The sequence below is a fragment of the Halyomorpha halys genome, unplaced genomic scaffold (assembly GCF_000696795.3).
Source record: "Halyomorpha halys isolate HHAL.00 unplaced genomic scaffold, Hhal_1.1 Scaffold147.1, whole genome shotgun sequence".
NCBI lineage: Eukaryota > Metazoa > Arthropoda > Insecta > Hemiptera > Pentatomidae > Halyomorpha > Halyomorpha halys.
Window position 1 is genome coordinate 1085450 of NW_027116131.1, and position 25507 is coordinate 1110956.

Below are 25507 nucleotides of genomic sequence, written 5' to 3' on the forward strand. Positions count from 1 at the left end.
ATATATAATAGTTAATATATCGTTTATATTAACTACTTACATTTGGCTCAATAGAGATAGTATAATCACTATTTGAGTTTTTATTTGACCACACCCGAACCATCTTCTATTTATTTTTACACACGGTCAATCAGCTATCTTCCTGTTCATTTTTTGACTTATGCATTCCTAATTGTACGATTTTCTCCACTCTAAGTCGCAAAAGGGCAGTTAGAAAAACAGAAGTTGAGATCGGATTCCCATGTTACTACACATTTTATTCCGTTCTGTAGTATGTTTTAAATCAATTATCTATCCGATTCAGGGTCTATGGAATAATATATTCCAATTCAAAATCGCACGTTTTGCCATTTTTGATTGAAATAATTCGATTTTGATTTTTGTCAATTTGGCACTTTTCGGCCTAAATCAGATAGTTTTAATAGTAATAAAACAAAATTGTATGCTTGAACCGAAGTTCCTATACGACAATAATTGCTTATTTTATTATCTTTTCCTTATTAAATATATATATATTAAACAAATAATAATAATTTTTTTATTGATACTTTTTATTTATTGATAGATAATACAATCTGCCACACAGTTGTGGGCAATGGGTAATAGTGATGAATGATCACATTCATACTAAGATAAGAATATAAATAAATGAAAAAAAAACACATACAAATAAATAAAATCTATCTTAAAATATATACAAACAGAAGGATAAACAAAATGAACATAATCAAACTATGTCTATGAAAAAATAAATAAATAAAATAAAATAATAATAAAAATAAAACAATCTCTAGTCGCATTCACACTCTTATATACAATATTTACACAATCGACCTGAGGATCCCTGAGCCCACTCTATCCCCCATGTGTAAGGGGTAGAGCAGAGTTCAAAAGATTCCAGCGCATCCCTTTCGCCGCATCATTAGTAGTGAGCCAGTGGAGGCTGAGCAAGTGCGCTAACGCCGCAAACACTCAACTTGAGTGGAGAATCTAACCATTACCAAAACTACAATTGTCCATTTTTATTTTACAATAAGTCTCTTGGCCACTGCCGTTTCAACCTTCTAGGAGGGCTGTATAGGGATGGGTGGAACTAGATAAGGTTTGAACCAAAGGATTAGAATGGTTGGAAAGGTTTATAATAATAACAAAGGAACAAGAAAACAAAGTAACGGATATTCTTGAAATAGTATTCTTATCCAGTGTTCTTCCTAGAATCCAGTGTTAATCCTTACATGAAAAAATTTATCTATAATAAGCTTCATTCTTACAAAAAAAAATCGTCACCCTCATAGGTGCTTACTGTCACCTTCAGGTAGAGAATGTACTAAAAAATGAGTGGATGTCTATAGCTTCTCTAGTTTACCAAAATAGTATTATTCGAACTATTGTTTAGTGCTAAAGTAAATAACAATTGGTCAATTGCCTAAAACCTTACTGGTCACAATAATTTTTTTGAAGGCGTTCTGAGGTTTCTGGAACTTCTTTGCTTTACTCTAATTACAGAAAGAAAATTGTAAGTACGAACACCAAATTTGCTTTAATTTCAATTGAATATGCATAGTCACTAAATACAAGTCTTTTTTGAAAAAAATATTGTAAATTATAATTGCGTTGCAATTATTACAGTGCCTATTGTGACCTCGAGATGACACCCATTCCAAATCCTAGCAAAACAACAGCCATCATTTTTATGTAAAATTAATATCTTTTTGTAATTGAGACTTAACATATTTAGAAGAAAAAAAAATTTACTTAGGACCTTATAGATAATGAATAGTCAATATGGATTTCCACTCCGCCTCCGGCCTTAATCATCAAGTCTTATAAAGACTTAGTATAAGTCAATTTTAATTTTCGTTATGGGTTTTTTTTCCTGATCCCTCTAAAACAGAAAAACATTAAATTAATAGGTTGCATCACGTATGGTTACATAATTCTAATTGAATATTACCTTTTTCTACCAATGGTACTTGAAGGTATACGGTGAAATATTTGTTTTCATGTGTTCGTTCCATATGAATTCTACAAGAAAATATCTTTTATTCATTATGGGAACTTAGTAAGTCTTATGTGATTCAAACGAGTTAAATAAGCTTTACATGTATTAATATTATAAATTAAACAATAATGTTCAATTTTAGCAGGATTAAGAGGTCTTCTAAACAGTTTTGGATTCTCAAGTTATAACAATCGTTAATAAACTTTAATCATTTTTTTTTTACTGTAACTGTGGAAAAAAAATTATTTTAATGTATTTTGAAGGAAGAAAATGTTTTACTTCAGGTCATTGCTCTTGTCGAAGTAAAATAAAATGGATGTTTGAACAACGGTTCCAACTCAACGGGGTTTTATCTTTCCATCGTTTTGAGATCTTCGTGATAACGATGTTTCTTCCGATTCTTTCCTTCCAAAGTAGGGAAGGTAGGGAAATAAGAAGAAGAAAGTAATAAATAGGGAAGAACAAAGTAAATAAACAGACGGACGCGGAGCTGGTTGGGGCAGTTCCCCGTTATCCAACCAGTATATAGTCGTCCGACCAGCATCTCTTCCGACCAGTTACAAGTCAGATCATGTCCATCTCTTTAGCTTCACTCTTTATAGCAGGTAATATTTTAAATATATTTAAATATGACAAGCGATACCTCAAGGATTTTTTTTTACCCTGCAAGGGCAGTACCTATACGCATAAAACTCATTTTATCACTCAGATTTATGAAGTTAACACACGAGGAGGTGAAGAGGAGGGGTCAAAATATTGAATTTTCCAACTAACCGGAGGAATGAGAAGTATTTTTAATACTTTTAAGTTAGAGAGAGAAGTACTTTTAAATTAGCCATTTTATTAAAACATGACTAGAAAACTTACCAATCTAAATGGCTTTATAAATAATTCTGAATATAATGACTTCTTTGAATATTATTTCACCACAATTTTCGCATTTCAAAGTTCAAAGTTCTCAACTTTTCGGATTATTAAACCATTGGGGAGAAGAACCCCCTTTCTTTACTCTCCCATCACGTAATAACATTCCTGTTGAGAAGCCAGAGGGATACAGTTGAAAATATTTCGTTTGTACCTAACAATGCCTGAACCAAAATTGTGGAATTACCAATAATTATTGATAAAGTATGTTAAAACCTAAGCGTAAACTTGATCCATTCACTGGAAGGAATATCAGCACAACCTCTTATCAGCAAAGTTGTACCTCGAACCCATTGGCTTCTTACACCATCATATAAAAAATAATGAATTTTTTTTTTAGCTTAGTAAGTACTATTAATCTAATATATAAAAATTAATATGCGCATGCTCATACTTAATGCACTGCCATCATAATGGTTCATCCCAGTGCGATGGGACTTTTTGTAATAAGTTCAGGATTTTCCCGTGAAGGTTATAAGCTGTTTCAATATTTTCGGTAAAATAAAAGCTATTAAATTAAACACGGAGCTCAGAAAGTATATATTTTCTTCATAGTTATAGTATGCCAATCGATTTGTCTTTTTCTGAAGAATAAGAGAAACATATTACTGATTATATTAAATGATTTTTTATTCACATAAAATTAAAAAAACAAAAAACATAATGAGACTTGAAATAAAGAAGGCCAGCAAATGTTTTCTTTAAATACCATTTTTCCAATGTTAATAATTGAAGTTTGATGTAGATTTGATGAGTCGTGTTGAAGTTATTTCTATTTTTTACCATATATTTTTATTATATAAACTTATTTAATAGACATAATGAGCAATTGACTCAATCATTAATCCAATATGTAAATAACTAAATATATTAATTTATATCAAACTTTCAATTAATCTATCTATCTTCATCACTAAATCTAACAATTGCGTACCATTTCCGGGTCTACAAGTATAATGATTGAAATGATAAATTAAAAAAATAGAAAACGTAGTAAACAAATCTGTTATTAGAAAGATCAATAACGATTGTAGAGGAATGTATAAATGTCAAGTACATAGATTGGTACCGCTTCAACACTATTTTTATCATTATTTTATTTATTTATTTTCTTTTTAAAATTCGTGTTTTATAAAATCAGAGAATAATAATAATAACAATAATAAAATAATTAATAATAATAAATCTACTAGAAACATGGGCGTGCATATGAAGTTACTTTATTACACGCGTAAGTAAAAGTAGTAGATGACAAATTGATATTATAGCTATTTCTGTTTCGATTCAATAAAATCCATAAATGTTTTTTCGATGGAACCAATTCCCTTTTGAGTATTTACTTATATCATGATTTGTGTCATCTGCTCTTTATGAGCTATATCTATCTGTACAATGAAGTGATACAACATAATATTTAGCCGTTGACTCAAAATCATTTTCTTTACTTCACCTGAAAAGTGATTTCTTACTTCATTTTGGATGCTGTTTGAAAATCGTCAAAAACTTTTAAAAAATAGTGGCTGATTTTTAACATTTATGCCTTCTGGACGCAGTCAGTTCAAAAAAGTGCATACGTCTTAAAATCTCATTTCGTATTAGAATCTTTTAAAAAAACTAGTTATATAAGTGAATGTGTGATCATTTCATCAATCTAGATTATACCAGTTCGGAGTAATTTAAGTTTATGTAAACCCCTAGGAACGCGAGAAACAGGATGTTTTATAAAACAAAAATGGCTGCCATTGTAGCCCAGAAAAAAGGTAAAAAATTAAAGTTACAACTTCTGTAATGCGGGACAATGGTTGAATTCACAAACGATAAATCGTTATAAAACGGTCAAACAACAAATTACTTTTTTTATGGATCAATAAAATAGCTATTAGGCATCTACATAATATTTGTGATAATTTTACAAAATGGCAACCCAACCTTCATTAAATTTTTCACGCAAGACACAATTATTCCAAGAACACAAGAGGAGAAAAAATAATTCATTTTACCCCAATTTTTTATTACTTTAATGAGTAATGACTATTCAAAATTGATGACTCTGCCCACCACTGTTATGGAGAATGAAAAAATGACTGCTGTTCCAGCAGTTAAGATAAAAAAAATCATTTTTGAAGTCTTTCTATAAAAGAAAAAAAATTATATTATTTTCAGTAAGAAAAAGGTTCAGTTATTATCTATAATATACCAGGGATACATAAGTCTCATTACAAAGCAAATATTGAAGTATTTAAGGTGAACGTCCTCTGAAGTTTATTTGATTCATTTTTCATTCAAAGCTCCATACTTTTTTTTATAACTACCTACAACTACATTTCCTAAAATATGAGCTCTAATAGAACTCTTTACAATCAATAGTTATCGATATACAGTTTTTCAAAAAGCAACATTTTTCTTTTTCCAACTAATGAAAAATGAATATATTGTGAACTAATTTTGGCGAATATCATAGGAACTGCTACTCTTGTGAATATAAACCTCATCACCTACACAATAGTAAATTGAATTAGCTTTACTTTAAGTGCTAATAGGCATCTCTATGTCTAATAATTCCTGAGATATAGTTTTTCATTAATCAAACTTTTTTCAAAACAACTAGAAATTCCCTGCTACTACTCAGTTGAGAGCTTATAGACATTCGCATGACGTTATTTCCATGATAATTTTTTTAAAAATAATTTATTTATTGATATTTACAACTGCATACATATATACACATCAAATAAATTTGCTGTAAGTGATATTATGACATGAGAAAAACATGTGGAGAATTTACCCATTTCTAAAGGAGAAGATCTAGACGCCTAGGAGAATTATTAGGTAGTGAAGGAGAAGCCAGGTTAGAAACGAGTTGGTTTGGGTGGTTGGGAAGTTTATTATGGAAGGATTGGTATCTGATTCTGGCCAAATCGGCAACATAAGGGACATTGAGGTCCTGATGGATGATTTGATTTGTGACAAAGTAAGGAGCATTAAGGATTTTACAAAGGATTGGATTCGAGAGGAATTAGATGGTTTAGTGGAGCCCCATAGCTCAACTCCGTATGTCCAAATAGGCCTTATAATAGTCATGTAGATCAGTCTTTTGTAATGGATTGGAAGTTTGGACCGTTTGTCTAGTAAATGTTGTAATAATCGGAATCGACGAGCAGTTTCCTGTTTTTTTAGTCTTGTATGAGGATATGAGGTCAAAGGAGGAGTACTTTGGAAGGAAGTACTGTTACTAGACCAACGGCTGTGGAAGTAGGTGATTTGGTCAGAACCACGCTCAATCGCTAGATTTATGCCGGACTAAGCGTACAAGCTTCATGAGGCTGGGTGAACCCCGGAGGGCTCCCGAACTTACTGTGCTGACTCACGGCAACAGTAAAAGAATAAATAAATATATGCCACAGCCGCATTCGAACCCGGATCGCTAGAGTTAGTAGCACAGTGCCTCACCAATGAGCTACTCGCACCTACGTTTCCATGATAATTACTAAAATAAATTCACAACATATTGACTTTATCGTTGTTTGGTAAATAAGTTGCCTTTTCCAAATAAAGTACAGCTAAAAACTGTATCTCGGAAACAACTCTATTAGGACTCATATTTTAGAAAATATACTCTACTTTAAATGATATTATATAATTTTTTTTTCTAACCCCTATGTGTGCGTTGAGTTGTTGTCATGATGGGAAAAACGGTCCGAGAGTAGCCTGTTTTTCTGCATTGGTACTGTATTTGAAGAGGGGGCTGAGAAAATTTGATCTTTTGGAAAGGGATAGTCTTTATTTTGTGTCAGTCAAATAGTGACGGGGCTCATCAGGTTTTTCGAGTCATAAATTGTTTTAGTGTTTTTGGTAGTTGAAATATATACGGAACAACGAGTGATAATTTGTTATAAGATTTTGAATTAATCGCCAGTTTTTATTCCTCCTAATTATCGTTGAAAGAGTATAATGAAAACAAAGTAATAAAAATTGGGGTGAAATAACTCCCTCTTCCCCCCCGCCCCAGACTCTTGCATTAATTACTCACAGACTAACTGTTCGAGAACAAATGAATCAAATGCCCTCTGAGCTTCAAAGAAATATTTCATCTTCAATGAATTTATGAATTAAGGGAACCTACAAGGTAATATAATTCAGATTATAGTACAGCGGAGTATAAGATGGCAGACGGTTGTGGCACTTAGTAATGAAGGAACTTTAAAATGTCAATAAACGCTAAACAGGCGGGTAAACGCCCGAGGGACAGAGCGAACGTAGATGGGAGTGTCGTGTTAAAACTGATATAGCAGATTTAGTTTCGGAGGCACGTCAGAAAATATATGTATGTAGACAATGATTGGTAGTAACGGCATCGAACCTTCGGATTCGCTAATCCTTCGAGACTATATCCTCCCCTCCCCCATAATAAGGCCGATCTGGTATTAAATAAAAAAAATACCAAGCATTAATTATCATTATCAAAGTAATTTATGGTTTTCTGATGTTATAAAATATACTCAATTGAAAGAAAATTAATTCTTGAAATTTTTTTGTTTAGGGTTAGCAGTAGTGTCTGCAGCTCCGCCTCCAGACACCGGGTTCATAGGAAGAGGTACCAACCTCCTCAGCACAACAATGTTGCAGGTATTAAAAATATAAAACGTTATAAAATATTTAAAATTTCTTGTTTTCACATAACATTAACTAATATCTTACATTTTGGCAGTTGAGGCAGTCTAATGACAGTAATTACGTCTTTTCACCGCTCGGTTACTCAACGTTGTTGGCAGTGCTGGCTGAAGGAGGCGTCGGACCAACGAGGGATCAGATAGCAAAAGCTTTGGAGCTACCTGAGGATTCGTACACCGTGAGGACAGCCTACAGGGCTCTTCTCGCTCCTATGCAGGTAAAGAGTTATACTGGAACATTATTAATTGACTGTATGTGATCATTGTAGTAGGATGGTTCGAATAGCAGAAAAAATATTTATTAGAATCCAACATTTCGTCCCACTTTGTAGGTCTTCATAAGGGCTGAGTCCAATCATTGATTGTACCTTCTGTACTCACGTCATTTCCTAATTAATATTTTTTTCTCCTATTTTTGTACCTTTTTTGACCATCACCCTGGCCATCTTCCTATAGTAAAGATTTATAGCAGAATTGAAGGGATTAGTGGAAGAAGGGGTTATGTTTCAAATAGTAAATTTTAAGAAAACAATCCCCTTCTACATCTAGGTATTTCAGTTATTTATTGGATTTTGAGGTTAAATTATGTCAGAATTTTGTAACTCAGTGCCTTACCATTGAGCTACCCACTTCTATATTTTATATATATGTACTCTAAATTCAAATTTTAAAACAGAAATTCTAGTAAAAAAATTAGAAATAAAAAAAAATTAGAAATTCTAAAAAAAAAATCTGCAAGCTTCCCACAACTTTCACTAATTTCAGTATACCTTATAAGATACAATTACACCATCTATAAATTCAAGATCTCCTTCTCTAACATAATTCATACAACCCCAGAGCAATAGTAACTTATGTCTATGTTCGACAGTGGGGACTGCACTTCTCATTTCTCAAGCAATATTCTTTTTCTCTGCAATTTTTGACAATATTTCCAATATGAGGACAGTATGTCTTGGAAAAATTAATCACACAACCGAAAGCCCTATAGTTTAAATTAGAAACTAGAAATGCAATCCCTACTGTTAGGCATAGTCTGCTGAAATGTAATCCCTTGGATTTAGAATGGTACAATGCATCATATAAAATATATGGACATTTAAAAAAAAAAATTTGAAATTAGAGCTGGAAAATTTGAAAAAAGAGAAAATTGCATGTTCAACAGGATAAGGATGCCAGATATATGCTATGAGGAACTCAGACATGGATCCTCTAGATTGTATTAAGTTCAATGGTTACTCCTTATAATCACTGTATATTGATCCTACAGACAAACTGAAAAATATTCAAAGAATCGAAAAATAAATCTTAATGTTTCATATTTCCATAATTTAAATTCCATAATTCCACAAGTCTTATTACTAAGGAGTGAGAGAAAATTCCTTTGTTATGAGAGCAAAAATTAGGTGACTCAATGACATAGCACCTTTAATGTATATTGAGACCCAAAGATGACCCTATGAAACATTAATGAAAGTTTTACCAGCAATTTTATAAAAGTAAAAATCGTATACAAATACTTTCGACTCTGACTGTAACCCTTCCAGAGATTATTGTCACAATGAATGAGGTGACACAACTCTCGGAGACATATTTTTCAAGCTTCTAATAACAGCCTACACACCTACATACAATCTCTAATATCTAGACAAAAAAATATTTGTATACTAATATTTAGAAATATTAATTATTTAATAAAATTCCATAATGGAATAAACAATAGCAAGTAATTTCTTAATTAACTAATTTCTTTTATATCACTTTTTTATCTAAAGGTTGACTTATTTTAACATTTGATTCAGTGAAGGGCAATTACTAGTATAATATTTAATATGAATTAAATGTATTGCAGGAAAGAGGTGTACCAAACCAGCCAGAATTCAAGAATTGGTTCTATCTCAAGAAGAACGTAACAATCGAGGATGGCTATAAAGCAATCCTTGAAGAGAACTATTACACTGAAGTTAAAGAGATTAATAACTCCCTAAAAAGCCCTGAAGTAAATGAGACCAGTCAGGAAACAGAAACAACAACAGCAAAGGAACAAACAAATGAAAGAATGGAGGGAGCTAAGGCTGTCGAACGGGAAATCATACAGTCCTTACATAGTAATGGACTAGAGGAGATTCCACCCTGTAAGTTTTGATTACTAAACTTTATTATATCTATTTTCAGGAATCCATTTACTCCCTTTATCCACTTCTTTATTCTTTTGACATTTCAACAACTTTTCGAGCTCCTCTGTCCATTATCAAGTTCATATTATTAATTTGTGTCATTTTAAATTAAAAATCATTTTTAGATATTCTCAAATATATTTTGATTAATCTTTTTTATTACTCTTTGACTGTAAGATATTCATTCAAACCAAATAATGCACTCAGTATAAAGTGCATAAGCTGTATCCTGTATATATCAACTATCATGTCAATGTTTAAATACAAATTAAATAAGATTTATTTACATGGAATAAAACAAAAATTATTATGAGTAACTTTATAAAATAAAATCAATTCAACAGATGAATCATTACCTCATATAGATAGCAGTATTGATATAGTGAATATTGGTTTACGAGTGAAATATAGTAAGTGGAAAACTGAAGGTTTGAGATATTTTATAAACAAATTTTTAATTAGAACTTATGAATGAAAAAGTACTCTTTACTTGTTTTAATTATTTATTTTATATCATTAATAAACAATGACAACATTTCGTCATTAATAAACATGATCTGATTAAACATCTATCTATAATTACATTGTGTTTTCTCCTTATTGGTCTTGTATCGCTCATAAATATCTCCTTATTTAGAATATGTCTGTTTTTTAATTATTAAAAAATTTATATTTGTGACAATAATATGTTATTATTAGCAACACAAGACTAATAAGGAGAAAACACAATGTAATAATAAATAGATGTTTAATCAGATACCTGATGATGGGATGACCCCGGAACGTTGTTATTGTTTATTAACGATATAAAATAAATAATTAAAATAAGGAAGAGTACTTTTTCATTCATGAGTTCTAATTATAAATGAAACTATTCCAGTATAATATATAACTTTAAGATGACAACATTTTTTTTTCACCTGCCAGGAGTATTCTTCTTTTATTGTCCCCTAAGGGTGTCCCGTGACTATTTATCTCATGGAAGACAATTTTTACTATTTTTTTTTTTATATAATTGGATATGATTTTGACAAAAATATTTAAGATCACTTTCAATGCAATTTGAATTTGATATTGTAAATAATAGCTTTTCTATCAGGGTCTGAAGAATCCAGATTTTGTAAAAGTTCTAAGATCTTCTCGCCTCAGTTTATGATTTAAAATAAGAAATGCAGGGGGTGTCCAGGTGAGCAAAATTCTGAAAACAGGTGAGAGAAATGCTGTCTTACCGTTGGGGGAACACCGGAGCTAAACTGAATTGAGTATAGATGGGAAAGTAAAAGAGGGAGTAACATAAACAAGTAGCCATGACAACATCAAAATGTTAGCGAAAGGTATACAAATTATTAACAAAACGGATGAAATAACAGGAAAATATAGTCGTTTATTTCCCAATATGAGCAAAATGCTCAAGGCTACACCTCTCCATAGTTGTTATGGAAATATTAACTTTACTTTTTGTCAGTAGATAATTATGATATTAATAAATTCTTTGGAGTTAAATATTTTTAACCTTTTTTGACTGGAAAAACCAACTAACTCAAAACTAGAAAATCTTCACTTGTAAGCCTATGATATTACAAATTCTAGATTAATTAATTAATATTTCTCACATCTAAAAAGGCTAACATAGTTCTTAATTAAAAATGATTTTAATTTTCCAACGATCTTACCAAAATCATTTTCAGCTAAAAAAGGTGAAAAAGAGCTGAAGTCCAAAGCAATCTGTTTCAATGCTCTCTTCTTCAATGGCATGTGGGCTGACAGTTTCTCTGAAGTTGAGGGATGTAACTTTCAGACACCGTCTGGTCCTGTAAAGGTCAACTGTGCCGAGTCTACTGGTAACTTCCGGATGGCAAGATTGGAACAATTGAAAGCCGAGGTCCTACAGCTACCATACCAGGTCACCAAATCAAATATTATTAGCTGCATGGTTGAATAGTTTACTTCTTAGTTCAAAAAACAGACAATATTTTGAAAACAAATTATTTAACTACACTGCAACACATAAAATTTAGTCAGTGTTGACAGGATCTTTATGATAGAGTCTTTTAGCTTTTAGAATGATAAACTTTCATTAAAATATCTATTTATATAAAGCATTATCTAGTCAATTTTTACTTAGTGAATTTTACAAAAGTTTACCGCAGTATTTTAGCTAATTTACTGGAAGAGTAATATCTTTAATATATTATAATTATAGCACCAATAAATCATTTTCTTTATTTGTTACTTTTCTAACATATTTGTTGTATAAGATAATAATAATTAAAAGGATTTGAAAAAAACCGATGCTGATACCACTAATCACTCAGTACATAACTCCGTCCAAACCCAAATCAACCAGATCTGTCTTGACCTATGATGACCTATAATCCTCCCACCTATGCTTTGCTACCCTTGAGGTGTTTACCAGTCAGTTCAGGATTTATCAACATTTTAAGAATCCATTTGTTACTGAGCCCTATAAGCTAACATACTCATCTTAATTAAATAAATGACAAAAAGTAATGAAAACATTTGATCAATAGTTGTATGATTTTACCTAAAACCACATTGGTAATCTCTGATGATTTCTTCAACGTATTCTGTGATTCGACAAGTTAAGATTAACATACATATTATGTGGAACAGGATGGAGTGAGAGTCCTTGATAGTTATGACTACCTATCTTCAGCCCCTTTTTGTAAATTGGAATAGAGACACTCCATTCCTTGGGGAATTTCTCAATTTCACAGATCTTTTTTAACCAAAAGGTGTATTTTAGATACTAAATTCCCACTGCTCTATAAGATTTTTATTTTGTGATGGATATTTCAACTTCCTTTTAACATGGTTCTTTTGTCAATGGTTCAATTATATTAGATAAATAACAATTTTACAAACAACTGAAATTAATTTTAAATCTTGTAATAGTTCAATTACGCCTAAAACCACATCGGTAATCTCTGATGATTTCTCTGGTGTACTCTGTGATTCGAAAATTTAAGATAAACATAAATATTTTATTACTGGTGTGAGTTCTCGATAGTTATTATTATCCGTCTTTGGTCTCATTATGTGAATTGGAATAAATAGAAACTATCTTCATTCCTCGTGGATTTTCTCAATTTCCCAGATCTGTTTAACCAAAAGGTGTATTTTAGAAACTCAATACCCATAAATATTGACTATCTCCACTGCTGTATAAGATTTTCTTTTTCCAATGGCTGTTTCAACTTCCTTCTTACATGTTTCTTCTTCCAATGGTCTAGTTATATTACATGAATGACAAATATATAAAAAAAGTGGAATTATTTATAAATCTTGTAATTAACAGTTAATGATTATAATTTTAGATCAGGCACCCTGAATATATAGTAAAAAGTCCAAGCATTTTAGATATGTTTTAATAATAAGTATCGCAAATTATTATTATTATACAAAAAGAAAAATTATTTTTTTTCACAACTTATATTATACGCATAAGCTTGTTATAAGTAAAAATAGTTTACAATTTTATTAAAACTTAATCTTTTATAGGGAGGACGATATGTTCTTGATATTATATTGCCTGAAAAGGATCAAAGCTTAGAAGATGTCACATCAAAACTCACAAGCCTGGACCTCTCGACAATCGACAAGAAGCTAGTAAACCGCACTATGAAAATTTGTCTTCCCAAGTTCAAATTTTACACCATCAGTCGTCCAAAGGGTGCTTTAAATAAGGTATATAACATTATATTAATTTAATACATAAAATAAAAATTCTGAATAGTCCGAACTCTTGCAAATGGTCAAATTTGATAACACTAAGTTCGAAAAATAGTAGACTTGGCAGTTTATAGATTAATTGCCAATAATACTAGATGTTTTAAAGAATTTGATGTAATTAAAATTCTTCAGCCTTATCTTGTACTTTTAGAAATAAATTTCTAAAAGTACAAGATAAGGCTGAAGAATTTGATGTAATTAAATTACATACTAAGTTAATGTTGACTGCCGACTGCGAGATAACTTGTAGTTAGCGATCATGTATAGAACGCCTACTGCAAGTTATTTTCAAATAAAAATACAAGATAACTTATAGTCGGCGACCTAGGCAAGAATACAAACTTGGTGGTCGGCAGTAAATGTGCTAAACTACCAATCTTCCTATGATAATCCGATTAAATAATAAAAAGTTTATAGAAACAAGAGATGCAAATTAAATCAATATAGAAAAATTCCATTTAATTACATCGCTTATTATAACACATTCTTAGTTTAAGAACAGTTAAGGCAAATCTAACCAGTATAAAATATTATTCAATTGCTTTAAAAAACTCTTTCATCATATTCCACAAAATGAATTATATATGTATTATTATTAATTTTTAAAGAGATGTCGTTTGACAAATTTGTTTTGTGTCATTTTTAAATTTAGGCAGTATGAGCTAATTTACACACTCAGAACCATATTCTTCATGATTCCTTACTTTGATTTGTAAAATAGTTTTTCTTAATTACTAATATGATATAATTAATATTTTTATGATATCACAGCATGGTGTCGAAGATGTCTATAGCGCAGCAATGGCTGATCTCTCAACCATAACTGGTTCCAAGCAGCTCTACCTGGCAGATCTTGTCCAATATGTATCCATCGAAGTCAATGAAAAGTCTGCATCTTACAACCACCTCACAGGTATTAATGATAACATTTTATCTTTTATTAGTTGAAATGTATTAATAAAAATATTATACTTACCTCAAACTGTCTTTTTTTTTTTTTTAAGTATAACTCATGCTTGATAATACCACTAACACAGTTTTTATGCTAGTAGCATACATGTTTTTTTTTTTTTACTAATTAGTACTAAAATCAAATTGTAACTGATATATACACATACAAAAAAAGTTACTAGGAAAATGATTTTTCTGTTCCAGCAACTAGCATTGCCAGCTTACGGACAGCAATACCAGAGTTTCATGTGAATAGGCCATTCTTGTTTTTCTTGAGGGATAAAATAGAAAATTACACAGTAGTTGCAGGAAAATTAGAAAATCCAAACTCAGAAACATAGTATCCAAAGCAACAGCCAAAAAATATAGAAGACGTAACAACGTAAAATTATATTTATTAGTTTGTAATATTAAAAACAATTAAGATATTTTATATTATGTACATAAGTTATTTCTTTGTTTATATTAAATTAATAAGATATACAAGCTTGTGGTTTTTTTTTTCATTTGACATTTTCTTGATCCAACTGGACTTCAAGTAAAGCTTTGTTAACCAAATCTTCCAGTTCCTTTGGTAGCTTTTCACTGGCTATATGAAACAGAAAAACATTAGTCTGAAGAGATTCTCATCTATAATAAGTTTTATACAATAAGAGATGTCAAATTAAAATTAATACAAAAAAAAATAAATAAGAAGATAAATAAGCTACATTAGGCGATGACTTCAAAACATTGCAATGGATGAATTAAAATAAAGTTATTATGAAAGAGTTATTCACTTCACCTCAATAAATAAAAAAACAAATGAATGAAAGTTTTGACCAATTCCACTCAATCAAAGATATTCTTGTTCTTGTTTTCTTTCTTAGGATTATATATATAATTATTCTAATTACTGAATAATTAGGTTTAAAGGAATCTGATACTTATGAGCTTCAGATTTGATACTTATGAGCTTCCAATATCCAAACCAATAATACAAAAAAATTATATTACTTTTACAATAATTATTTTTATATAAAATTCAAATAAAATACTTTTAAAAAAATATTAAAAGATAAACGAACACCAAATAATGAAAGAATTTATGCTTATTGTAACTTACATATTTCATTGTCTAACACATCCTCTTTTAATATGCACGGTAATTCTTTTCGCTGATCTTTCTCACTTGTTTCCTTGGTTTGTTTTTCAACTGAAAGAATTTTTTTTTTTAATTAAAATAACATGAAAAATATGTCTTACAAAAAATTTATAACTAAAAGCCAAAATCAAACCAATAGTGACCAACTGCATTCATTAACAATCTTAATATTTTTATCAGTTCTGAGACCAGTTTCACTAATTTATTTCCTCAACTATTAAAGATGGTAGACACGATAAGTATAATAACTGTCAAAAATATGCTTCAACTATTTTTCTCTTAATGTATAGATTTCCAGTGAGTTCACACTGAACAAAGGGCAAGAAGACACATGGACTTACCTGTTATTTAACTCAGCCTTTGAGAAGGTTGATAGGTATTCTTGTATGCAAACTAGTGGAACGATATTCAACAAACTTGTGCAGTTACTAGCATACGCAGATGAAATAGATTTTGTCTCTGTACCAGAAAAAGGTTTTTTGACCTCATGTGAGCTGCTCAAGAGATGGGTCTGACAATTAATCAAAACAAGATCAAGTACATGTGGCACAGAAGCAACACACTCCGTTGTGTGCCTCAGGATGCCCGAAAATTGCCGAGAATGAGAAACTGAAGAGCAGTGGCACAAGACTGGAACACCTTTTAGGAGGCCAAGGCCTACATTAGGCAGTATCGCCAAGGAAGATAAAAGATAATAAATGCCAAAAATATTCTTCAACTATTTTTCTTTCAATGCACAGGTTACTTTCAGTGCAAGAATGTGATTTTTAACAAACATTCTGCTTTATTGGAAAGTTATTTTTCCTTAGGTCTCAACTGACGACAATTAAAGAATCACATGAAGAACACGGGAAAAACAGATGCAATCCAAAAAACTTAAATGTGATAAAAATGAAATTTAAAGTACAGATTAAAATTGTAAAAACCAATATGAAATGAGTACCAAATATGTATTTTCATACAAGCTACACAAAACATATTATTTCATAGAATTTTCAACATTTCTCAAAAAAATATAATATACAAAATATTAAAATGTCTAAGTCTGGCAAAAAAAGCTTTTGGATGACAGATAGTAATTGAAATTCTTCAACAACATGCGTTATTACATTTTTAAATTTAAGTATATTGTTCAAGAATTTATATAATAAAAAATAAATTAAAATTGACAATGATTGCTGTAAACGTAGTTGAGAAAGTATATAAACAGACTAATATTTCAAATCAAAGTAACTACTTCACTTTTCTCATTATATCATAAAAAACTCAGTTATTGATAATTCATAGCACTCATGCTATGAATTATCAAAAATAATGATTGACAATGTAATTTCTTGAATGAATGACAAATTGATAGTAACTGAACAGACTAAGTGATAAAGAAATTATTATCAAGTAGTTGGCTACACCATTTCAAATTTGGTATATGTTGATGATAAATATTTTCAAATTGACAAAACAGCTGAAAAAAACTACTCATCTTTAGCCTCCATATAACCATATAATATCATTAACTATTTAATTTTAATTTTTTTAATAAATATGTAAGTATTAAAAAAATAAAATAAAATAAGTATACCTGAAGTTAGTGGGGGTAGGCTGTCCACTGAGGAATTAGAATAGCCTTCAAGAAGTATTTGGCTAGGACAAGAAGACTCATACTTTGATAGTCTTTCTTCCAGTATCCTCACTCGTTCCGCAATCAGTCTAAAAATAAATAAAAATGTATCATTTTACGATTTACAGAAATGATTAAAAATCATATTGATGAAACGACTAAAGTAAATCCAAAGAAAGAATTAAGAACAAATAAAAAACCATTTTAATTCATTCATACAGCCAGAAGTTTACTAAATATTACGATTCTTATTGAACAGTATAAAACATATAGTGGTTACAACAAAGAAATTTAAAGACAGATTTCTGATCCATGCTAATGTATTAGATCCATATTAATATTTGGTGTCATTGAATAAAGAATGTTCCTAAAATGAATATTTTTTATTCAATGGATTAGTCAATATAAAAATTTTAAGAATTTTTTTTAAACAAAATGTTTAAACACCATCCGATGGTCTGGCATCAAACACTTCCAATTTAACTTAAAATATTGTTTTAATTTAAATAAAAACATAAATTTAATCATCGTGAACTACTAAACAGATAATATATTGATATCTTTTCAGTTGAAATTCCAACTCCTAAGCCCCCAAAACAATTTATGGATAATACTCATCTAATTTATTTACATAGTCAACTAACTATATAAATACCAAATAATTTTCTAAACAATTTACCAAGGAAGAATTTTTGTTTTTGATTTAGTCATTAATAAACAAAAAAACAAATATTTTTTCAGAAGATTAAGATAATATTTAAAAAATTTAAAATCATTTCTCCACAGGGAGGTTTTAAAATCCAAATGGACAGCATGGAATCAAAGGCAGTTTAATAAGTTAACCCATATTGAGGAATCAGAAAAAAAACAAAAAACTAATGGATGAGATGAAATGTTAAATATATTTATACATATTCCACCCAAATTCTCTATCAAATTAAGGATAATTTTTAACATTCTCAAGCTGAAGGGTAATTTTGAACTAGCAGTTCAAATAAAATAGCACATTATATTCTACAATGAAAAGTCAAATTTTCATAAAAATCATTTGATCAATAAGAGACAATGTAATTGAACAAGTATTATAAAAAATTACTTATTTGCCTTCTTCTGATGCATCAAATAAAGGGATTTGTCTTGTAATGAATCAACCAAAGCCATACACAATCCACGAAGATCCGAAAGAGTAGCTTCTTTGTTCATCACCCCATGTTGCCATACAGGTTCTTCTTTTTCCAAAAATTCAATCACTACATAAAAAAGAAAGTAGAAAAATTATTTATATGTAATAATATTAAAACATGTAAAGATTACAGCGTCAACTGTACTTGGTTAATTAGCACTTCAAGGATGAACTATAAGTTAGTACAGAATCACTCTTTGTACTTATCGTTATTCTGTTACCATACTGCCTGGAAATGGCTCACTCTTTCAACTTTACGTTAAGAGGCTAAACTTCAGTTTTAGTTAAATTTTAACATTGTTTTACGAAATAAAGTTTATTAAGGTTAATTTAATTTCAAACAATAGGAACTTTTAAGATGAGTTATGAATTCAGGAAAGTGATATTTATCATATTATGCATATTACTTTTTTTTAACTTAATACTTTTATATATTACTCTTCAAATAAGTTAGGAATTCCTAAAATTGTTTTTATTGTAATAGTTTGAACGATAAAAAGGAAAGTTTATTGGTACGGGAAGTAGCAGGAATTCAGGGAATGTTATGGAGTTAATCTCGATACTTGAAATGTTGCCAATCTGCACAGCAGATTGACCTCAGTCAGACATAGCATAAAGGAATCTGAGAAATAAAGTAATCATGAAAAATATCTTCGATCTAGTTTTTCTTTGTATGGAGGTTTATAAGCGACTGAAACAGAAACACCATGGTACATAACTTCTAAGAAAAGGAAGATAACATTCACTTCTTGGGAACCTGACAGTAAGTATAGTGAAATAAGAATAAAATATTTTGGGCAGCAGACCTGCTTTCTTGAACAATTACTCATTTTATTAAAAGGCTCTAATTGGAGAGCTATTAGCAACTATGTACAATGGACTATACCCGAAAGAACTCAATTAGTTAACAAATGAGGGATCAATGCCATACCACAGTTTATTACTAGTTTGTTATTATTGTTTTTTTTAAACATAAATACGATATAGTTGTTTTAAATTACTGACTTGTTGATTTTTTAAAGAGTATACTTTTTTTTTTTTTTAATTTTTGTTATTTATATTTTTTATAAAATAAAAAACAGACATTTTTTCCATTGTCTATGTATTCTTAATTATAAAAATAGATCCATTTGTGTAATTTTTTTTTATAAATAAACACATTTCATTCATTCATTCATTCATGGCTGGGATGTGTAGAAGACAAACATTACTTTAATGCCATATAGCTATGCTTGGCTTTCCAGCAACTTTCTTTATATTTGCAGAGTAGAATTCTTAATTTTGATCGACAAATCTAATATATTATCTAATTATTGTTAAAATAGTAAATATTAATTTTTTTGTAAAATCTTAGACGATCATATTAACTTTTTTTTGTGTGTGTGTTTGTAATGTATAAAACAAGAAGTATTATTTATTATTTAACTAAATTATAAATTCAGAATTTAAATTCAGGAAAAAAATGGTGGTGGCCATTATTTCCATAAATGCTGAATATGGTCACAAGTAATGCTTGGTTTGTGTACTTGGGATTAGGAGATAGAGGTACAAAAATGGAATTAAGATTAAAAGTAGAATCAAAATTAGCAGGTGAGTCAATTTCTTCTCGCCCCTTTTTGAAATGCTTATATTTAACATCAGGTTTGATCGATTGAATTGAATCACACAGTGAACAACACTAGAGAAAATAAAAGGGAAATGTAGGCTTGTCATAAAATGTTGCATAATAAATCAATAGGAGCAAGTATTAGTATTATTACCTAATTTTATTATTACATAAAGTTTCCTGACAATTAAAAAAAATCATAAGTAATAATTCCTGCCATATTCTCAGTTTTTCTGTGTTTAATAGGATCAGCAACCTTCTTTTTTTAAAAACAAAAACAGCATCTTCGGTAATCAGTCGTACAGAAAGTGAAATGAATAATTATTGTTCTGCTAAAGAACTCGGGAAATGCGAAACATTTCCCTGTAGTTACATAATTCATTTAATATGGAATATTATAACATAGAAATGGTTTTATGGTTTGAAAAATATAATATAGTATAACCTTGAATATTCAGGATTATGGGGGGAGGGAGGGGTCACATGGATATAAATGTGTAGAAATTAGACATAAATTTTGAAAATTGTTTTAATTTAATTATTAGAAAATTAAAAAATAAAATATTAGTTGCTTAGTTTAGTGGATTAGTTTTAAAAAATAAAGTTATAAGTTTAATAAAAAAACTTTAGCTGTTAAAGATTACATCCATACATTAATTAGTCAATTATAAATAAACCAGTTAATTAACAAGAAAGACTAAATCTCAAAAGAGATATACTTGCCAAAAAATCTTTTTAAAGCCTGGATTGAGGTTGATGCAAAAAAATCATTAAATTCTCTACAGAAAAATAATTACACAGATCATTTCACAGTATAGCTGAAAATATAAAGTTCTATTAGCAAGAATAAATTTAGTTTTGGCTTTCTTAAGAATTGATGCTATAAGAATAACCATATTTACTGAAAAATTTTAAGAAAATTTAATCTAACAGACATGCAAACATATTGAAGATACAACCAAAAAGATATTTGTACATATTTCTCTTGATAAAGTCCTATAGCAACACTCTCAAGCTCAATAAGATCAAATTATGACGATCTTACTGTATTACACTAAGAAATTTACTAACAATAAAAAAAAAATAATAAATTTAAAGAAGATTTACTGTTCTTCAAAAATTATATGTTTACATCACATAAATTATTAATAGTTTCCAAGTTTTTTTGAATGCGTGTACAATAAAAAAGAGTAAAATTTACAATAAACTGATTTTGTTTTGTGGTTTTTGAAAAGAAAAAAAGCTTTCTGGCAAATTATAAATTAATTATTATATTGAACCCTTGAAATACTATAAGGGTGTTTCAACATGAGTTTTTACCATTATCAAACTGAGAGCAAGCCAAATATCAACTCTTAATACTATTGACATATTACATTAAAAACTAAAATGTCTCTTTCCTGCCCTACTTGGAGAATGTAAGAGTATAAAACTCCAATAAAAAACAAAACTAAAATGTAAAACTTCACAAAATACCTCAAGATAATTACTCAAGGACTAAAATATTGGACAGTAAAAAAGTAAATTAGGAACAAATACGACAATCACCTTGTTTGTGAGTGAGTATTCGGCCACTAGATTCATCATTTGTTCCAAGTTTGATAGCACCTTTCAATTTCTTTTTATCAAGCATTCCCTATCTCAACAGAATATTGCATGATTAATGTAAAAAATAAGATAGTATTTTAACAATATTGTATAAAAATAAAAATATATCAAACAAAATAATACTGCAATGCAACATTTTTTTTTCATTAAGAAGTTTTAATTATACAGTTTTTGTAACGAGTACTATATCAATTGGTCTAATGCATTAGTTTAATATAATTTCAAAATTTTTAAATTACTACTATTATAAATTGATTATTTGTTTGTATAAATTAATGTAACCCAATAGAAATAATTATATTCAACTATTGCACTCAATAACTTTCAAAGAACGATTTGTCCAATATAAATCATTATTTTTCATTTCATTTAATTAAAAACATAAAAAAAAAAAATCATATAAGAATGGAAGGTTCATAGATAACCAATCTCACTAACCAAACATGATAGTTTCAGGGTAAAAATAAAAGAATTTGAGGAAAATCATATCATTCATAATTAGTCATAAAATATAAACAACAGGAAATTAAAATTAAAATTATTTTAAATTAAATATAGCAACATCAGTAAGTTACCTTATATTTCGAAAGCATGTGTTTTGTAATTTCAATTTCTGTCAATGCTTGTTCCAATCTCTCTTTCATAAACCTGAAACCAAAAAATAATTAATAAAAAAACAAAATACTTGATAAAAAATTTCATTTGCTTTTTATATTTTGTATATTTGAAAGGTCTCTTATTCAATGGAGCGGGATAGCCCAAAGAGTAAGGCACTGTCGTTCTAAGTCCCAGAACCAGGTTTGTGTCAAGCTGTGGTAGATAATAATTTATTCTGTTACATCAGCCATAAGTCAACACAGGATAGAAGCCCCTACCAGAAATCACCAAACCTCGATAAAGTGAGTACTCTTAATTGAGTGAAAGCATGATCCTTAACAAATCACTGCCTTGCACAAGTGTTAGAAGTCTAGAAACATTACTTGCTTACCAAATATTGAACCCAAACTATTCATGGATGTTGTACAAATTTTCTTTTCTAGTCAATAAGTAAATAAATGGTTTGAACAGAAATAAATTAATAAACACTTCTTTTATAATACCTGCTCTCCATTAGGACAGCATCAACATCTAGAGATGGTGATGCTTTCAATGCCATTGCTAACTCATGGTTCAGACGATGTACTTTACATCTATAAGCATCTCGTTCGGTTATCAGTTCTTCTTTCTCATCTAATAATGCTTGTAAGTCAGATCTAAGTTCTTTAAGCTGAGCTTTTGCTTCTTCAACCTCTTGGACCAATTCTTCCTTTTGATGCAAGGAATCACTTTTAGCCCATCTTTCAGCTCTCAAAACCTAGAAAATTCAAATGCAGGATTAATATTCATTTGAAAAATTTATTTATATCTTTATGGCTACTATTTTTTATTACAAGATGGAGATTCTACAGAGAAGGACAGATGAAATCCGATAATTCAAACTCATGACATCATATTAAACTACAAACAATGGAATTTTACTCAAAACTAATAATTCACTTATCAAGAATTACATGAGAGATACAAAATCTAAGTAAAAGAACATTAATCAATCAACTGGCTCACAATAAAATATTTCACAGAGTTTAAAGGTATAGATTATTCTTCAACATAACAATCATCAACTGTGTCAAAGCAATTAATTTTAGAATATGAAACTATAATATTTAAGAGCTATCAAACTGATTATATTAATTAATAAAGCAACCAGAAGACTAAGAATCAAAATGAACCTGAAAGATTGTAAATAATAATAATAGTTTAAACAAACTTATACGTATTAAAATAAATTTGAATAATAATGACCAAATTTAAAATGGCTGCATTTTTTATTATTAAAATTAGTATTCATTCCTTCAACATAATTGGTACATAGAAAAATTGTTTGAAATTAAAAAAAAAATGACAAACCTTCAGATCTGTATATGCATTCTGTAATTTATGTCGAAGATCCCTTATTTCTATAAACAATGCTTTATTCTTATCATTTAGTGCTTTCACAGCATCACTGTCAACATATCCATACCTCTCAAAATGAACAAGGCTCTAAAAAAAAAAAAAAAAAGAAAGAAGTAGAAAGTAAAATTAATATCACTCCATTATTGATAATAAAGAAAAACTTTTTCTGAAATGTTTAGCAGTAGTAATAAATTAATGATATTTAAATAAGTCAATTAGGGATAGGTTGTCCCACAATTATGAAGAACTGTTTTATTTCCTGAGAAGAACCAGTACTTTTTTCCTTCTATATATTTTCCTTTACTATATAGAAAGAAATTACGATATGCTCATGAGATAAAACATGCAAAAAAACAAATATATACATATATATATGGTTCTACACCTGATAACAATGGGGTAAAAAAATAACTGCAATACAAAGCATAAGGGAATGTCCAAGCATATAAAAACTTAATTAGCAGCTAAGACTTAGGAAATAATAATAAACATCTAATAAATCACTTATTTAAAAATATGAACAAATTTTTGGACTCCCACTTTGAATTTAATTTTTTTTTTTTTTGCATTCAAGTTCATTTAACTGCGCCTGTTTCCCCCCTGAGACTTCAACTCATTTTTATATTAATGTATATATCAATAGTTAACACCAGCTGGTAGGGACCTTAATCATATAACAACACTTAAGGTATATAAATTCACAAAGTTTAAGTATATTTACAAAGAATATGCCAGAGATATAATAGATAAAGATTCGATTTAAATAACTAGAAACAAAAAATTATTATGGTGGTCCACCATTACAGATACTCCACATGAGAAAACTAGACCATTCACTTTATTATTTTTTTATAATAAAACAAAGCTAGCTTTAACCTAGGATATGTGGCTGTCACTAACAACACTAGTGTAAATGTAGTAAATCAAGATATGTAGAAAATTGAACCGGTAACTGACAAAATCAAAGCAATACTGACACAGTAACAATTAACTTTTATAAATAAAATAATCAATAAATACTTTAGAAGTACTGCTTCCATTTAAAAATAATTTTTTTAACTCGTCTCTTTCTTCTTTGCATTTTGCTAGATCATGGCTCAATATAATAAGAGCTTCTTCCTTGCTTTCTAATTTTCTGTGTAGGGCCAAATTCTAAAAAAAAAAAAATTAAAATATTAGAAACAAAAATAACATAATCTACTTATTCACAAAGAAACATATTTCAAAATAAAATGGTTCTCTTCAGATTGAAGATTGAACCATCAATTAAAAAATATATATATTTTTTTAATGCACAACATATCTTGTAATCTTTAATATATAGATTTTGTAATATTCATTTTTCATTGAAAATATAAATACCTCAGAAATATATGTTTCAACATCCATACTGAATAATTATATACATATATGAACAAAGCCCTTAAATAATTTAGAAAAATAAAGTTACTGGCACAATATTGTTAAAAAAAATTAATTATATCCAAACACCTGCAGAATAGCCTAAGGGAAACATGATAACTTATCAAATATTTATAATCAGAAACGATTGCTGAGATAACTTGACAGTAGCCAAAGAGATTAGAAGCCATTCTTACCAACAATAAATATAGTGAGTACATTATAAATGATATCACTTTGTCCGCTCCTGAATTTGGAAAATACTTACCTAGTGTAGTCCATCATGTAGTTATTTCCACACTCATAAAAAAGTTTTGTAGATCTTTCCTACATCTTATTAAACCACATTTTTTTACCAGAAGTTTAGTTTGACAATGGTTTAGTTATACTAATGATCATCGGGTACTTCTCACATAAACTGCCATGTTACTGTTCTGAGGTTTAAAAAATCTCGGCAAAATCTCCCTTCATTTTT

General features: G+C 29.2%; 2 protein-coding genes across 3 annotated transcripts; one reads left to right on the forward strand and one right to left on the reverse strand.

Moving 5' to 3' along the window:
* The first annotated feature begins 2540 nt into the window (after positions 1-2540).
* On the forward strand, positions 2541-14818 carry LOC106678592 (leukocyte elastase inhibitor C). Its single transcript, XM_014417181.3, has 8 exons — positions 2541-2607; positions 7467-7552; positions 7635-7814; positions 9449-9731; positions 11462-11676; positions 13296-13481; positions 14298-14439; positions 14682-14818. The coding sequence occupies exons 1-8, from the start codon at positions 2574-2576 to the stop codon at positions 14816-14818; spliced, it is 1263 nt and encodes a 420-aa protein (XP_014272667.1). The 5' UTR covers positions 2541-2573.
* Positions 14819-14931: 113 nt separating this feature from the next.
* Positions 14932-25198, reverse strand: LOC106678593 (coiled-coil domain-containing protein 149). 2 transcript variants are annotated; one of them, XM_014417182.3, is made up of 10 exons: positions 24994-25194; positions 24652-24783; positions 23584-23718; positions 22737-22990; positions 22212-22284; positions 21577-21664; positions 18336-18489; positions 17201-17328; positions 15583-15672; positions 14932-15066 (listed from the first exon to the last, which is right to left on the reverse strand). In XM_014417182.3, exons 1-10 carry the CDS (start codon positions 25018-25020, stop codon positions 14981-14983), a joined length of 1167 nt encoding a protein of 388 aa, XP_014272668.1. In that variant the 5' UTR covers positions 25021-25194; the 3' UTR covers positions 14932-14980. The 2 variants fall into 2 exon arrangements, with proteins under 2 accessions (XP_014272668.1, XP_014272670.1); XM_014417184.3 differs by lacking the exons at positions 14932-15066; positions 15583-15672 and having other exon boundaries at positions 17207-17328; positions 18344-18489; positions 24994-25198.
* Between the last annotated feature and the right edge of the window lie 309 nt (positions 25199-25507).

Coding starts and splice junctions, on each gene's coding strand:
- LOC106678592 (XM_014417181.3), top strand. CDS start 2,574: ATGTCCATCTCTTTAGCTTCACTCTTTATAGCAG. Junction 2,608..7,466: donor AGCTTCACTCTTTATAGCAG/GTAATATTTTAA, acceptor TTTTTTGTTTAG/GGTTAGCAGTAGTGTCTGCA. Junction 9,732..11,461: donor ACTAGAGGAGATTCCACCCT/GTAAGTTTTGAT, acceptor AATCATTTTCAG/CTAAAAAAGGTGAAAAAGAG.
- LOC106678593 (XM_014417182.3), bottom strand. CDS start 25,020: ATGGATGTTGAAACATATATTTCTGAG. Junction 22,991..23,583: donor ATGCATATACAGATCTGAAG/GTTTGTCATTTT, acceptor TGAATTTTCTAG/GTTTTGAGAGCTGAAAGATG. Junction 17,329..18,335: donor CATCAGAAGAAGGCAAATAA/GTAATTTTTTAT, acceptor ATTTATTTTTAG/ACTGATTGCGGAACGAGTGA.